The 17221-nt window shown below is 35.9% G+C and overlaps 1 protein-coding gene and 1 non-coding gene across 2 annotated transcripts in view; one reads left to right on the forward strand and one right to left on the reverse strand.

Moving 5' to 3' along the window:
- The window catches only part of RSBN1L (round spermatid basic protein 1 like), a 64628-nt gene that overhangs the window by 22862 nt on the left and 24545 nt on the right, over positions 1–17221 (forward strand). Inside the window, exon 2 of the mRNA XM_021689700.2 lies at positions 11882–11998. Coding sequence (XP_021545375.1) covers positions 11882–11998 — 117 coding nt within the window. The remainder of the gene's footprint in view (positions 1–11881; positions 11999–17221) is intronic.
- LOC123326425 lies at positions 690–793 on the reverse strand. Its single transcript, XR_006541085.1, has one exon. It is a non-coding gene; the product is annotated as a U6 spliceosomal RNA (small nuclear RNA).

Genomic DNA, 17221 nt, shown 5'->3' on the forward strand with positions numbered 1-17221 from the left:
GTATTAGGTTATATAGTCATTGTTTTATTTTGAAGTGCTTTTTTCTTATCTCTTCTGATAGATCTTAAGTGATTCTAAATCTTTAAAAAAAGTACTTGTCTGAACATAATTATCAATTTTTCTTTCAGGAAAGAGATGTAGGCTAACAATTACATAAGTAATAAATATGAATCCCTTTCTGTTGTAGAAATTATAATTAATAATAATAAATATAAATTTAGAAGTAAAGGAAATAAAAATCAAGAGTTCCTTTTATTCCTTCTACAGGAGTAAACCCTGTTAGGTGTTTTGTGTTCTTCCTTCCAGACTTTTTCCTATGTATTTACATATATACATAAATACATGTACACACAGAAAAGAATATGTAGCCTATTTTTGAAAACCTAAATATGCTATATGTATTTTTCTATAACTTGCTCGTTTTACTGAACAGTGTGTCTTGGAGCTCTGTCCATTACATAGAGTGAAATTTATACACACATGTACACAAACTGTGTGTGTCTGTGTTACGTATGTATGTAGAGTTGACACACAGTGCCACAGTAGCCTCATGCACACAAACTGTATTTCTTATTTATTTATTTGACTGTGGTTGACACACAATGGCACATTGGCTTCAGGTATACCAATAGTGATTTGACAGCTTATACGTATGCTATGCTCACCACAAGTAAGCCACCGCCTGTCCCATAAATATGGAAGGCTTCATGAATTTAATACCTTTCTTACTTAGGGGCCATGCTAATCTTCTCCGTATGGTTTCAATTCCAATTTTCGTACATACGCTGCTGAAGTAAGCACTGTATTTCTTTCTTTTAATTAAGTTTTGCCTTTATAAATTTATATATATGACTTTTAGTAATCTCTTAATTTTAGGAGAGTTTTAGATTTACAGAAAAATTAGAGTGTCCATGTATTCCGTACTTACTTTCTCTTACTGAAATTTTACATTTGTATTATACATTTGTCGCAATTAATGAGTCAGTATTGATATATTATCATTATTAACTAAAGCCATACTTTATTCACGTTTCCTTAGTTTTTACCCAGTGTCATTTTTCTGTTCAAGGAATCCCACCCAGGATACTACATTACATTTAGTCATCATGTCTGTATAGGCTTTTCTTGGCTATGGCAGTTTCTCAGACTTTTCTTGCTTTTGATTACCTTGATGGTTTGAGGAGTACTGGTCAGGCATTTTGTAAAATGTCCCTCAATTGGGATTTGTCCTATGTTTTTCTCATGATTAGAATGGGGTTATCGGTTTTTGAGAGGAAGGCCCATGACTTTGTAAATTTTAAAAATAAAATATAATTTAAAAAATCAAGGGGTGCTTGGGTGGCTCAGATGGTTATTGGTCTAACTCTTGGTTTCAGCTCAGGTCATGATCTCATGGGTCTTGGGATCTATCCCCCCCTCAGCGGGGAGTCTGCTTAAAGATTCTCTTCCTCTGCCCCTCCCCCCACTTACGTGCATGCACTGTCTTCTCTCTCTCTCTCAAATAAATAAAATAAATCTTTAAAAAAAATTAAGTAGTACTGAAAGGTTTTTGTTTTTTGTTTTTTAAAGATTTTACTTATTTGTCAGAGAGAGAGAGCACAAGCAGGGGGAGTGGGAGAGGGAGAAGCAGGCTCCCCACTGAGCAAGGAGCCCAATGCAGTTCTCGATCCCAGGACCCTGGGATCATGACCTGAGCTGAAGGCAGACGCTTAACCGACTGAGCCACCCAGGCGTCCCAGTACTGAACGGTTTATAATGAGAATTGGCCCTAACTCTCTCTAGTCCCTGCCCTGGCCCCCAGCTGTTAACTCTTTCAGTTCTCATCTTTTAATTCCAAATTTCTAAATAAAGTGCTCATACTGCCTTTTAATTTTTTATTGGTCAGTTTTAGACATATATTGCATTCTTCTTAAGAAGAATTTAGCACTTTTATAACCTAGCTTCTTTCCTACCCAGTAATTTCATAAAACTTAGTTGAAACATAATAATCAGTGTTAATTACGACTTTGCAAATACTGTTGAGTGCAGATCAGAGATCCTTTTCTGTATGGTCTTCTGGGTTTTCATAATACTTAAGAATTGGCTCTCTTTACACACAGATAAATGGTCTCCAACTTACAATGACTTACAATTTTTTGACTTGATTATAGTGCGAAAGTGATGCAATTCAGTAGAAATCGTACTTTTGAATTTTTTTTAAGATTATTTATTTATTTATTTATTTGACAGAGAGAGACAGTGAGAGAGGGAACACAAGCAGGGGAACTGGGAGAGGGAGAAGCAGGCCTCCCGCTGAGCAGGGAGCGCAGTGCATGGCTCAGTCCGAGGACGTTGGGATCATGACCTGAGCCGAAGACAGATGCTTAACGACTGAGCCACGCAGGTGTCCCTGTACTTTTGAATTTTGAACTGTACTTTCTGAATTGGCAATATGTGGTAGGATATTCTCTGGTGATGCTGGGTGGGGCAGTGAGCCATAATGCTAGTCAATCATGGGATCACAAGGGTCAACAGTCCATACACTTAAAATCATTCTGTCCCCATACAGCCGTTCTTTTTCTTATTTTTAATACAATATTCAATAAATTACTTGAGATATTCAACACTTTACTATAAAATAGACTTTGTGTTGGATGATTTTGTCCGACTGTAGGCTAATATAAGTGCTCTGAGCACATTTGGTGAATTAGGTGTATTAAATGCATTTTTGACTTAATGATACTTTCAGTTTACAACGAATGGATTTATTGAGATGAAATCCCCTTGTAAGTCAAGAAGCTCTGTTTATATCTATTACATCTTCATTTTCTGTCCTGTTCTCTGTGTTGTGTGATAAGAGATGATATAGCAATTCCTCTTTATTCCTGGAGGTACTTTCTGCAGTGCTCTGTTGGTGTCCTTCAGTCTGAACTGGCTACCCTTTAAGCCACCTGCACAGCTTTCATACAGGTAGTTCCTTGTGTGCCCACCTGTGCTGGGTCTCCTGCTTCCTTGGTTTTATGCCTTCTTCCTTCTTTGTTTAGTCCTTAAAATTTTCTTGAGCATATCCTAAGGGGGATGCGTGTATGATAAAAATATTTGAATTTTTGCTTGTCTGATCATGTCTTCCCTCATACTTGATTGATAGTTTCGCAGATTAAAGAATTCTAAGTTAAAAATTATTTTCATTCAGCATTCTGAAGGCACTTGTTTGTTGTATTGCTTTCTAGCATCTACTGTCATGTTGAAGAGTTTCACGCTATTACCTGATCTTTTATATGTGATCTAGTTTTGTTTTGTTTTTTTAATTCCTTTGGAGACAGGACCTTTTCTTTAGCTCTAGTGTACCGAAACTTCATGATGGTGTGCCTGGTATGTGTGTGGGAAGGGGGGCTACCACTGTGAATTCCATTCTTTGTACTCATCCCTTGATGGAATCTTAATTTTGGTGACTGATCTTTTCTGAGAAAATTTCTTTTATTTATTTATTTTGGTATTTTTCTTCCCTATAAAATTTTATTTTCCTTTTCTGAAATTTCAGTTAATTTGATATTGGATCTCCTGAATCCTTTAGGAATTTGGTCCTTTAGGTCACCTTATTTTCTGCTATTTTCCACTTCTTCGTCTTGTTGCTCTCTTTTTGGAAGATTATCTCAACTTACCTTCCAACTTTTTGAGTTTTTCAGTTTTGCCTTTGTATTTTTAAATTCTAAAAGTTCTTTTTTTTTTTTTAATTTCCCAATTCAATTCAGTTTAAGCATTTTAGAGAAGTACAATCAGGTTGTTTTTAGCTCCACCCTTTGCCTTGCCTGGGGTACCTGAGGTTCAAGCCTGTTCATTTTCTCCTGAAAATGAAAAGTGGATGTTTGCCTTAAGGAGTGAGATTGACTTGACTCTTTGGGACAAGGGTGGGAAGACTGGGAAGTCCTACTGTTTTTTATGTAAACTTTTAAATGATTTCCCTTATTTAAAGACTCCTGTGTGTGGTGTGTATACACAGATGTATATACCTAAATATATGTGTATGAGTTTTCATATATTTACACAGATATATATATATATATATGATACATGGGATCATTTTATACGTTTACATTTATATATGTTAAATTGCCTTTTTTTTCTAATATTTCATGAACATTATCCCTGCCTCATGATATTAACTATTATTCAAACATGATTTTTTTTTTTTTTTTTTTTTTTTTGACAGAGACACAGTGAGAGAGGGAACACAAGCAGGGGGAGTGGGAGAGGGAGAAGCAGGCTTCCCGCTGAGCAGGGAGCCTGATGTGGGTCCCGCTGAGCAGGGCCCTGGGATCATGACCTGAGCCGAAGGCAGACGCTCAACGACTGAGCCACCCAGGCATCCCTCAAACATGATTTTTAATGGCTTCGTATTTTCCCATTAATGAATATACCCAAATTTATTTAATCAGTCTCCATTTGTTAAACATTTATTTACAGTTTTTTGTAATTATAAATAATATGAGATGAGGACTCCTGGGCATGTATGTTTGTGCTGGCTTGTTATTTCCTTTTTATTGAATCCTAGCAGTGGCATTCTGGGATCATAGGAATGATTGGGCTTTTTTTGTTTTGTTTTATTTTTATTTTTTGTGGGGGGAAGAGGGAGAGGGAGAGAGAGAATTTCAAGCAGGCTCCATGCCCAGAACGGAGCCTGTCGCAGGGCTCCATCTCTTGACCCTGAGATCATAATCTGAGCCAAAATCAAAGGTCTGACGTTTAACCTACTGAGTCACCCAAGAATGATCAGTTGTTTTTTTTTTTTTAAAAGATTTTATTTATTTATTAGAGACACAGCAAGAGAGGGAACACAAGCAGAGGGGGAGTGGGAGAGGGAGAAGCAGGCTTCCCTCGGGAGCAGGGAGCCCGACCGACGTGGGGCTTGATCCCAGGACCCTGGGATCATGACCTGAGCCGAAGGCAGACGCTTAACGACTGAGCCACCCAGGTGTCCCAGGAATGATCAGTTTTAATGCTTTCCATCATATTGTTAAATTGCCTTCCAGTAAGACTTTGTAGTTTATACTTATCATTCTGTAGAAGTGCTTATTTTACTTAACCTTTGCCATTACTCTTTTTTTTTTTTTTAAAGATTTTATTTATTCATTTGAGACACAGAGATACAGAGAGAGAGAGAGCATGAGCAGTGGGAGAGGCATAGGGAGAGGGAGAAGCAGACTCCCTGCTAAGCCAGGAGCCCGATGTGGGGCTCGATCCCAGGACCCTGGGATCATGACCTGAGCTGAAGGCAGACGCTTAACCATCTGAGCCACCCAGGCGCCCCTGCCATTACTCTTAAGAAAAATGGTCAATTTGATAAGTGAAAATGGTTTTATATTGTTTTAATTTGTGTTTTTTTTTGAAGACTGGTAAGGTTGAACTTTTTAAAAATATTTATTTGACATTAACATTCTCTGGAATTTGTTTTATGTCCTTTGCACCTTTTTCTATTTTTTTTTTTAAAAGATTTATTTATTTACTTAGAGAGAGAGAGCACATGAATGCTTGTGCTCCCAGGGGTGGGGTGGAGGGGCAGAGGGGAAGAGGGAGAGAAAAATCCCAAACAGGCTCCCCACTGAGCAGGGCCCATCTCAAGACTTTGAGACCATGGCCTGAGCCGAAATCTTAGAGTCTGATGCTTAACCAACTGAGCCACTCACGCACCCCTGCACTGTTATTTTCTTTCTCTATTTTTTCTTATTTTTAAAAAAATATTAAGTTGTAAGAATTCCTATAAAAAGAGATCTATATAAAAAAGAAATTACCCCATGGTCTTTTAAGGAAAATTATTTGTTTTTATTGAGACACATAGAAAAATTGTGGATCCCTAACATTTTTGGAGGAGTAGCTTCATTAAATCTTAGGATTTTTTTTTTGTGTCAAAAACAACCAGGCCCGTTAGAAAAGGGAAATAAATTTGAGGAACTACTTCTGGAAGGCTGTAAGGACTAAGAATTTCCTTCCTTGCTGTGGTATGACTAGGAAAAGAAGGAAGAATTAACAAAGATCAACATAGAGCACCTAAGAGGAAAGAAAGTTACGATGTACTGTAGAAAGTAATGCAGTAATTTCTTACTATATCGCAGGACCTGTTTCATGAACCCAACAAGCACTTACTGGGTTAGAGCCTTCTCTACTGTTAAGGAACATACACTATACTCTGGTGGGGGGAGGATTATAAAGAGAAAGATACATTTATATCAGAAAGAATACAGTGTGAAATTTGCTGTAATAAGGCTAGAGAGAACCTGCCTACTGTATTATACAGGATAGTTTTAATGGACCTGGTCTGATTTCTTAGCACAGAGCAGATGAGAATGAGCCTATTGGTGACTGCCAGAAGTTATAACTGTCACCTCTCATATGTGGAATAATAAGTGACACCCAAGACAATAAAAATTAAATGATGCTCAAATCCTATAGTTTTGAACAGGTGAATTTTGTTTTGCTTTTGAGTTCATCAATATGAATATGATAATGAGTTTAAATATTTGTCATAATGAAAAGACTAAATTATATTTCTTACATTTTTGTAAACAGGGAAGTATGTAATACATTTTGAAAATTATTAGAATGATTAAAAAATAGTGCCAAATCTTCTGTTATCTAGAAACTATGAATGAATTCTTAAGATTGCAGATAAATGGATTTTTGTTGTATTATAAATCTGTTAAGGGGTGCCTGGGTGGCTCAGTCGGTTAATCAAGTCTGTCTCTTGATTTCAGCTCAAGTCATGAAGTCAGGGTTGTGAGATCTGGCCCCCATCAGACTCCATGCTGGGTGTGGAGCCTGCTTAAGATTCTCCCTCTCCCTCTGTCTATCCCCTCTTATTCTCCCCCTCACTCCTCTCTAAGAAAATTAAAAATATCTCTTAAAAGGATTCTCTAACAATGCTTTTTATAAGTTTGACTTTCTCCTTACTGAAGTGATTCATCTAATATTTGTGTATGTGCTTTCATCTCTATATTATTATAATGACTTTAATACAGGTGAAGACTAGTAAATTTTATTATAACCAGATGAAAACAATGATTTTTATTTAAGAGCTGGTTTTCCATAGTGGTACCAATAATAAGAATCAAATGATATCGATGTTAAGACTCTTTATCTTTAGTACAGCACTATTATTCATTTTCATCTCTTGCATGTAAGTGCTCAATAGAAATATTGTGTGCATGAAATCTGAAATATATTGCTAAATCAGTAAATTGAATATATGTTTGAAAATCCCATTTATATCTTATTTGAAATTATTTTAATCAATTTTATTTTTTATATCATAACTTTTACATACAGTGTAAGTCTTCACGTGTATTTTTCCACACGTGTAATTTGTAGTTTGTTCTGGTTTCATAATGACTTAGTCATTTATTCCTTCTCCTTTCCTTCATTCTTATATTCCTTCTGCTTCTGTAGGTTCAAACTCTATCATGGGTCTGTTTATATCTGTCTTTCCTCTCTCCCCTTGCCCCCTTTTTATTTTTATCTTTTTTTATTTTTTATTTTCATTTTTTTTAAGATTTTATTTATTTGAGAGAGAATGAGAGAGAGAGCATGAGCAGGGAGGGAGAGGGAGAAGCAGACTCCCCTGCTGAGCAGGGAGCCCTATATGGGGCTAGATCCCAGGACCTGAGCCGAAGGCAGACGCTTAACCAACTGAGCCATCCAGGCACCCCCCCCCACTTTATTTTTAAATAAAACTTGTAGTCCTTATGTTAAGTTGGACTTTTCAAAACCGATAATTTCTTGTTCTTATGGTAGAATAATTTTTACTTTTATCCCAATAATTAGCTAAAAATTCCTTCTAAACCTTAGATTAGACCATGAAGGGTAAAACCATACAAATTCTTGGTCATGAAGAGAAATGATTTTTTAAGAATGACCATTTTTTAAAGAACAATATTTTACAGTAAACATGATGCCAGGGAGCTCTTTTCCTTGTGAAAACATGTAGAAGTGGCTTTTATGACCGTGAATGCATTAAAATATAGTAACAGCAGAGTTGCGATTTTATAGACAGTGGTGTTCTAAATTGTTATGACAAAAAATGCTTATTATGGCTCAATATTATGGATAGACATAGATAATATTCTGCATTCATAAGGCTCATATCTTTGCAGTACGCTTTTGTATATATTTCCTATTTAATCTTTATATAAACTCCATTTTACAGCTGAGATGGGAGATCTGAAAGTTTGTTATCAAGGTTGCAGAACTTGAACCTAGGTCTTCTGAACTTGTAGGCTTTCCACTTCGTTATAGCTGTAACATGTTTACCTGTAACATATAAACATGTCTTACAACATCTTTCTGTTATCTGTAACATGATTTATGAAACATTTAATGGAGGAATTTAAAGTTGGATTTTGAAAAAGTATATGCCCTGACAAGAAGCAAAAAATTCTAGGAAGGTTGAAGGTAGATTGAAAGATTGAGACAGGTGTGTAGGTTGGGACAGCAGTTACCCCCCAAAAACGCTTTTCTGCTATGAATATATAGGATGATTTGTGTTTGCTTCCTTTCCTTAGAAGGTTCTGAGTGTGGGGTGGGAGGGTAACTAGTTATGTTGTCAGTCACTCTTCTTGTCTTGGCTATGTCATTGTTTTTGTTTCTAGATGTTTTTCATATAATGACTTAACATCTTCAATTTATCTTTACCTAATATTATACCGGAAGGCATATTCTAGGACCCTTTTTCCTGTTTTATGAAACTAATATGGTCCTATTGCAGAAACTTTGAAACTTTTTGCTACTTAAAAATAATCGCTTTTAGGGGTGTCTGGCTGGCTCAGTCAGTAGAGCTTGTGACTCTTGATTTTGGGGTCATGAATTCAAGCCCCACATTGGGTGTAGAATTTACCTTAAAAAAATAATGGCTTTTAATAATTTGCATTATTATTTTTCAGTCTGATTTTTGAATGTGTATTAATTATAATTTCAAAAAATTGGGATGATAATTGGGGTGCCTGGGTGGTACAGTTTAAGCAGTTAAGTGGCCAAACTCTTGGTTTCAGCTCAGGTCCTGATCTCAGGGTCATGAGATCCAGCCCCATGCTCAGCGTGGAGTCTGCTGAAGATTCTCTCTTCCTCTCCCTTTGCCCCCCACCCACATTCTGCTCTCATAAATAGGTAGGTAGGTAGGTAGGTAGACAGATAGATAGATAAGGATGTATAGGGACAGGAGTTATATATGGAAAATCTGTGTGCACTTTCTGTTCAGTTTTGCTGAGAACCTAAAACTGCTCTAAAAAATAAAGTCTAGGGGCCTCTGGGTGGCTCAGCTGGTTAATGTCTGACTCGTGATTTCCACTCAGGTCATGATCTCAGGGTCATGAGATTGAGCCTTGCATCTGGCTCTTTGCTCAGCGTGGAGTCTGATTGTCCCTCTCCCTCTGCCTCTCCCCCTGCTTACGTGCATGCGTGTGCACGCTCTCTCTCTCAAATAAAGAAATAAAAATCTTAAAAAAATAAGGTCTATCGGGGTGCCTGGGTGGCTCAGTTGTTAAGCGTCTGCCTTCGGCTTAGGTCATGATCCCAGGGTCCTGGGATCGAGCCCCGCATCAGGCTCCCCACTCCTCAGGAAGCCTGCTTCTCCCTCTCCCACTCCCCTGCTTGTGTTCCCTCTCTCACTGTGTCTCTCTGTCAAATAAATAAAATCTTTAAAAAACAAAAAAACAAGAAAAATAAGGTCTGTAATGTAATAAATATATTCATAAATAAAGTTTATTAAAAATTGGGTAATACCATATTATAATTTTATTTCCTGAGAAGCTAGTTTAATTGTATTCTGAAAAATATTTATATTTTGTGACTGTGATAGGTTATATTATATCATAATTTTTTATATATATGCCATATTTATTTTAATCTTTGTGGTTAGAAGTCAGGATTGTGGTTACCCTTAGGGATGTTGCATCAAGACTGGAAGGGAAGACGAGAGGGGTCCTGAGGTGCTGTTCATTTTTGTGAAAATTGAGCTATATACCTTACATGTTTTTTCTGTATGTATATCTTAATAAACTTTAAAAGTTCAGTACTTGAAATAACACTTTAAGGTTAATAAAGTTAATAGGGATGATTGAGAAAAGAAATGTAGAGATAGGTGACTGTTTTCTTCAGTTGTGATTTTTAAAAGATACGTAAATAGTTCATTAAAAATGTATGTTTACTTAGGAAATATTAACTATATATGTATCTAAGCTTCAGCTATTTGGAGTAACACTTGATGGCTGGACGACAGCCTGTGACAGGATTTCAAGGACTTTAGACATTAAAAAGTAAGAGTAGCAAACTAGTCTGAAGCATGAGAACCGCTTAATCTATTTCTAGAATTTAAGTTGTATATGAACAGATGAGGATCTTATTTACTCACTTCTGTCTCCCTAAGCCTTTTCTTATACTCAGCGATGCATATTTGTTAAATTGGTGAGTCCCTGTTTTTGTTTGCTCTCCCATCAACTATCCTTTCTTCTGCTTTGAGTATTATCACTTTTAAAAAAGCACTTTGTAAGTTTCAAGGTAAAGTATCTTATTTGAATTTGTATTTTTTTATTATTAATGAGTGTAAGTTTTAAAATGTTTATTAAGTACATGTACTTAATTTTTTGAGAATTGTCTGCTTAAGTAGCCTAGACCTGAGTTGTTCAGTGTGGTAGCCACCAGTCTCATGTGACTGTTGAACACTTTGAATTGAGATGTGCTGTTAAGTGTAAAATATACCCTGGATTTTGAAGTCTTATTGTGAAAAACAATGTAAGATGTCTCAATAATAATTTGTTAGTGTTGGTTTCATTTTGAAATGACATTTTTTAGATCTATTGGTTAAATAAAATGTATTGTTAAAATTAATTTCACCTGTTGGTTTTTGTGTCTAATGTGACTACTAGAAAATTCAAATTCATGTATCTGGTAAGCATTTTATTTCTACTGGGCAGTACTGATCTAGACGGTAATCTAATCATGAGGTGATTAGGACCTGAATTAGGGTAGTATTTATAGAAAGGAAAGTAAGGAAGGATTTTAAATTCTGCAGTATGCATATATACTATATAATCTCTGTTACAAGATATTTTACAGTGTTTATGTGCTTCAATCATGACTTTGTAATCAATAGTAAGCTTTTTTTTTTTTTTTTGAAGGCAAAGGCTATGTTACTATTTGAAATTCTCCTCTACATCTTCTGTTTTGCTCTGTGCATAGTAGCTTGATTAAGCAAGAATAGGACATCAAATAATCTTATAAACGCAAATTTAAATTTTTAGAAAGCAGATCAGTGATTCCTAGAGTTCTTATACCTTTTATTTTAACATCCTAATATCACCAGGTAGCCAGATCAGTCATATCCTTTTTAAAAGGAGTAAGGGTAAGGGAACTAACATCTAGTCATATATATACCAGGGTCTGGGTAGTCATTTTATTTTTTTTTCATTTAATCCTTATGGTAACCTGTGAGAAAGATAACCAGTATTTTATAGGTTAAGACACTGCGATTGAGTAATTTTTCCATTGTTATGGTATTAATTCAGGTATGGCCAACTTCAAAACTAGCACTTTATCCATTGTAGTTTATTATCTTGATTAAAGTTATTTTAAATGACTTGAAGTTAGTCTAATATTGTGGTTGACATGAATTAAAGAAGAATAATCTCTAGAATGAAATATATAATGATAAATTTTGATAGTTTATGATGTGTATGTTATGTGTTCTATGTTAATATACGACAGGAAGTTTGGAAATCTCTTTCCCCAGACCTGAGAAGAAGAACAAAAGGCATGTTTGTTTTTCATTCTAATTTTTGGTGTATTCTAGAAATTGCACACAGTTCTTGGGGAAAAATTATAAAATAGTTTTAAATATTTACTTGGTTTTGTCTTTCAGATAAAATCAAAGACAAAATTAAAGAGAGAGATAAGGAAAAAGAGAGAGAGAAGAAAAAGCATAAAGTAATGAATGAGATCAAGAAAGAAAATGGAGAAGTAAAGATTTTGCTGAAAAGTAAGTTTATATTAAGTGATTTTAGTTGTACTATATTATATTGCTCAGTGTACTTACTGGCTTAGTGATTCAAATAAAAAATGTTTGTTGCTGAATTTTGGTGAGAATAAACTTTAATGGTAAGAATGTGGAAAGTTTTGTAATAATGTGGAGTTCTAATCTGTATAGTAATGTCTTTAGTATATTTCATTAGTGAGTTATGAAAAAGTAGAAAAGGTTAGCCTTCATTAAACTATTAGGTTCCTTAAACATAGGTTATCTAATTCTGTTTGCATTACTAGTCTTTACCCATATTTAGATCATCTAAACAGGCTAAAACAATTTTAGTATGGTAGGGATGGTAGAAGAAGTGAGCTTAAAAATATTTGAATGTAATCACCCTATCATAGTCTGGTATCATAGAGGGAACATTTTATTCTGAGCTGAATTAGAAGGTATACTGTTTTGGGGTACCTGGGTGGCTCATTCATTGAGTGTCTGCTTTCGGCTCAGGTTATGATCCCAGGGTCCTCGGATAGAGCCCCACATCGGGCTCCCTGCTCCGCGGGAAGCCTGCTTCTCCTTCTCCCTCTCCCCCTGCTTGTGTTCCCTCTCTCGCTGTCTCTCTCTCTGTCAAATAAATAAATAAATAAAAATCTTAAAAAAAAAAAAGGTATACTGTTTTACTCTGTGTTTCTTGTAGGCTTAAAGAACATCCTCTTTTTGTTTGCTGTTTTTTCTCTATTGTTACATTTGTTTTCAGTTGCTGTTTATACATGGTGGGGGGTGGTTGGGGGATAATACAAATCCTATCAGTAAATCTGAACTTTATCAGGGAATATGTGTGTTAGAAATAGAAGTAAGGACAGTTTTATTTTAATTAATTAATTTATTTGTTTATTTTAAAGATTTTATTTATTTATTCATGAGAGAGAGAGAGGCAGAGGGAGAAGCAGGCTCCCCATGGGGAGCCTGATGCGGGACTCAATCCCAGGACCCTGAGATCATGACCTGAGCCGAAGGCAGATGCTTAACTGTCTAAGCCACCCAGGCACCCCTATTTATTTATTTATTTTTAAAGATTTTATTTATTTATTTGACAGAAAGAGACACAGAGAGGGAACACATGCAGGGGGAGTGGGAGAGGGAGAAGCAGGCTTCCCGAGGAGCAGGGAGCTCGAACCCAGGACCCTAGCATCATGACCTGAGCCATAGGCAGATGCTTAACAACTGAGCCACTCAGGCGCCCCAGGACAGTTTTAAATTCACTCTGGTAGCAAGATAATCAGTGGCACTTTGGTTGTTAGGCAGCTAACAAATTCATTACCTGCCCCTATTGACAATTTGTAGATCAGAACACATTGATTAATTGGATGTTGAATTTACGTGTTAATAAACCATTATATCTACATTGAGAAGAAAAGGCTGTAGTACTGTATGTGTAATGAAATAATTGGTTAAAATTTATATTATTTAAGATAAACAGAATATTACATTCTGTATTTTCATTTCATTCTTTGTCATGTTCCCTGGTCACACTTTAAACTCTATTTTCTACTTGTCATAACTTTATATTTTATAAAATTCTTTTGACCTTGGAAGAAGCAGATCAGAGCTTAAGTCGGTAGCTACTTAGTTAATGCTCATGGTCCTTTTATTCTATTTCTTTTGACATTGTGTTTTTGTTGTGTTCTCCAATTAGATTGTAAGATTTTGAAGCAGGAGTCAAATCTAACCACCCTAGTGCTGTACAGCAGCTAATGATTCATGCTTGAAGTGTTTACTTAACTTTATCCTGTTGGTTTGGTCAAATAGTCATTTTTTACTGGTTTAGTCAGATAATCATTTTCTTATCCAATGGAATGTACAGTGATGTTACTGGGTTGAATGTGGGATTCCTTACATACCATTAATGTAAAATATGTGAATCTAGAGATTACATATACAAATAAAATTTAAAATAGCCCCAGAAAATGGAGATATTTCAGCAATAGGCAATAATAACTTTGACTTTGAAGTAAGTGAAAAATCTAGGAGATATTTTGAACTGAGCTAAACTGAAAACCTAGTGATGATAAAGGGGAAAAAATGAGATAGTTTTGGAAATGAATTAGTGACCTCTGAGATGACCAGGGGAAAGTGTTTTTACTGTAAAACAGAGGTAAATAATAATTTAATTACTGCCTTACAGGGTTGTGAAGATTAAATGAGGTAAGGTATGGTGGAAGTGCCAAGTAATGTGTTTGGCCCACAGATAATTCAAGAAGTGGATATGAATCTTTTTTGTAAACATGTATGAAGGATTAACTCTTGTGATTGCAAAACAACAAAATTATCTCCTACCTGGGTAAGATGCAGATAATTAAATGAATAAAACACGATTCATTGGGAAATGGTGCCTGTCCCCTTGTAAGCAGCAAGTAAGTGTTAGCTATTGTTATTGTCTAGTAAAAACAGTTTGCTCTGCTAATTTATGATCAGGGAAAGGCCCTCTTTGTTATTGGTGTCATGCAGCAACAACAGAATCAATATGGTGGGGGCGGTGTGCTGTTACTTACTACTCTGTGCCCCTTTTTCCTTCATGGCTTTTAACCTTTATTTTGTCTTTATAATTTTCTCCTTCTGATAAGACTAATGTTGCAGGCTGTGGCTATTCAGGCATTGATTGATGACAGCACTCAAACATCTAAAATAGATGCTAACTCTTACTTCACACCAGTCCTCATTTCCTTCAGGTTTTTATCAAAAACTGCATCAAACTGAGTATACTAGAGATATGTACATAATTATATACATGCTAAAAAGGTTATTTATTTATTTGAGAGAGAGGAGAGCACAGAGGGAGAGGGAGAAGCAGACCCCTGCTGAGCAGGGAGCCCAATGAGGAGCTCAATCCTAGGACCCTGGGATCATGACTTGAGCTAAAGGCAGCTGCTTAACCGGCTGAGCCACCCAGGCGCCCTAAAAAGTTTTTATTAATGCAGAAATCCTGTAAATGTTTTTCACTGATGAAATAGGATTATTTGTTTTATGAGAAATAGTTTAAAGGAACAAATATATTTGACACATAAGCTTATCAGCTCATCCTTTTATAGTTAATGTCTGCCAGCTATATGTTCCAGCCATTTTTTTTGTTGTGAAAAGTTGTAAGAACAGAGATGTTATGATTATAGTATTTTTGAGAGTAAGTTTTATCATTATAGTATATCAAAGAAGCTTGTTGGTGAGCAGTGGGCATGGGGGTTAAAAGAAGCCAATATCCAAGATTATTGGTAGTATACCAAAGGTCGGTCGGTCATAGGTGGGTAATTCTTGTCGGGAAGAGTGAAAATATTGCTGTGCAAAAAAAGCAAAGTCATTCCCCCAAGACCAGACATTGAAAATAGCTAAGCTAATTACTACTTTTTTTTCTATGTATGATAATGGAGTTATATATAAATATTAACTCTCGTATTAGATATGAAATCAGAACCAGTTTTTCTGGACAGCCTTTATTTTTTCTATTAACACAAAGTATCCTAAGGCTAGTGGTGCAAATAAATGCCAGTAAATTTGTGATTTTTTTAAAGGTTTTTTTGGTATAATTAGCCATTAACATACACTGTTTTTGTTTCTGTGTGTGTTTTTTTCTTTGAGTGACAGTCTCTTTCTCTCTGGCTGTGTATGTGCACCTTTCTCTGTGTCTGAATCTCTCTTTGCCTCTGTTTGCATTTGTGTGTCTGTGGTGCCATGTGTATGTGTATTTGCCTGGGGTCCACCCTGTGCATAGATCTGTGGATCTGTGGATCTGTGGAGGGAGGATTCCCTATCAACCTTATACCTTTATATTTTTTGAGGGTCCAAATTACTGACAGCACTTCTATTCTTTCTGTTATGGGTGCTTATTAGGATCCTTTTAATAAAGTATAGGTCTGATTTGAAGATTTACAGGATTTAGAGAAAGGTGTACTTTAAGTACTTTTTAGTGTAATAGAAGAACATTGATATTCAAAATTGTCTAATTTCCTTAAAGTATTTTATTTTATTTTTATTTTTATTTTTGGTTTTCCTTAAAGTATTTTTAAAATTTTCTCATTATACATCTACTGCACTTCATATGTCATTCTAAGACAGGAAATGAATGACAGATTATATAAAACTTTAAAAATCTATCTAGTAAATGCTAGTGCCTCGGTTTGGTTTAAATGAAAAGAATGCATTTTACCTGTGTCCATCAGAGGTCCCCGAGACTACCCCCAGGTTTGGTGATTTGCTAAGAGGACTCATATGACTCAGCATATAGATGTACTCATGGCTATGATTTACTACAGTGGAGGATACAAAGTAAAATCTGTAGAGAAAAAAGGCACATGGGATGTCTGGAGGAAACCAGGCATAAGCTTCCAAGAGTACTGTCCAAGTGGAATCATACAGGATACACATGTGACAACACATGTGAAATGTTGTCTACGAGGAAGCTCGTTAGAGACTTGATGCCCAGGGTTTCTATTGGAGGTTGATTACATAGGCACCTTCTGTCTAGCATGTACCAAAATTCCAGGCTCTCAGAAGGAAAACATGTGTTCAGTATAAAACAGATTGTTTACACAAAAAGTTTAGGTACAGTGAGGCACTCTTATCAGGGATTTGTGGGAACATTCCCAAAGAACAAGTTTCTCAGATGCCAGCCAAGGGCCAACCTTGCAAGCAGGCTTTCCTAAGATTAGCAGTCTCAGGCATGTTATGTTAACTCTCTTCTGCATACTGTGCTCACTTTAGTATTTAATTACAGAGCAGCTTGTCTTGGGAATTTAATTCCTTAATGCTCATTATGAGACTCTCTTAACTGATTTTTTTTTTTTTTTTACTATTTTGCATTTTTCATCTGACTATTTAATACTATTGCTATTTTCATCCATCCTCGTGACTAGAGAATAGATAGACTGTTGTGCCTATTTCATTTCAAAGGAACATATATCCTATTGACTGGATATTTTCTATTTTACTTTTTTAAAGATTTTATTTATTTATTTGACAGAGAGAGACACAGCGAGAGAGGGAACACAAGCAGGGGGGTGGGAGAAGGAGAAGCAGGCTTCCTGCGGAGCAGGGAGCCCGATGCGGGGCTCGATGCCAGGACCCTGGGATCATGACCTGAGCCAAAGGCAGATGCTTAATGACTGAGCCACCCAGGCGCCCCTCTATTTTACTTTTTAAACATGTGTTAGGCATAAATGTAATAGGATATTAAGCTTATATTTTCAT

Source organism: Neomonachus schauinslandi, chromosome 12, assembly GCF_002201575.2.
Source record: "Neomonachus schauinslandi chromosome 12, ASM220157v2, whole genome shotgun sequence".
Lineage (NCBI taxonomy): Eukaryota > Metazoa > Chordata > Mammalia > Carnivora > Phocidae > Neomonachus > Neomonachus schauinslandi.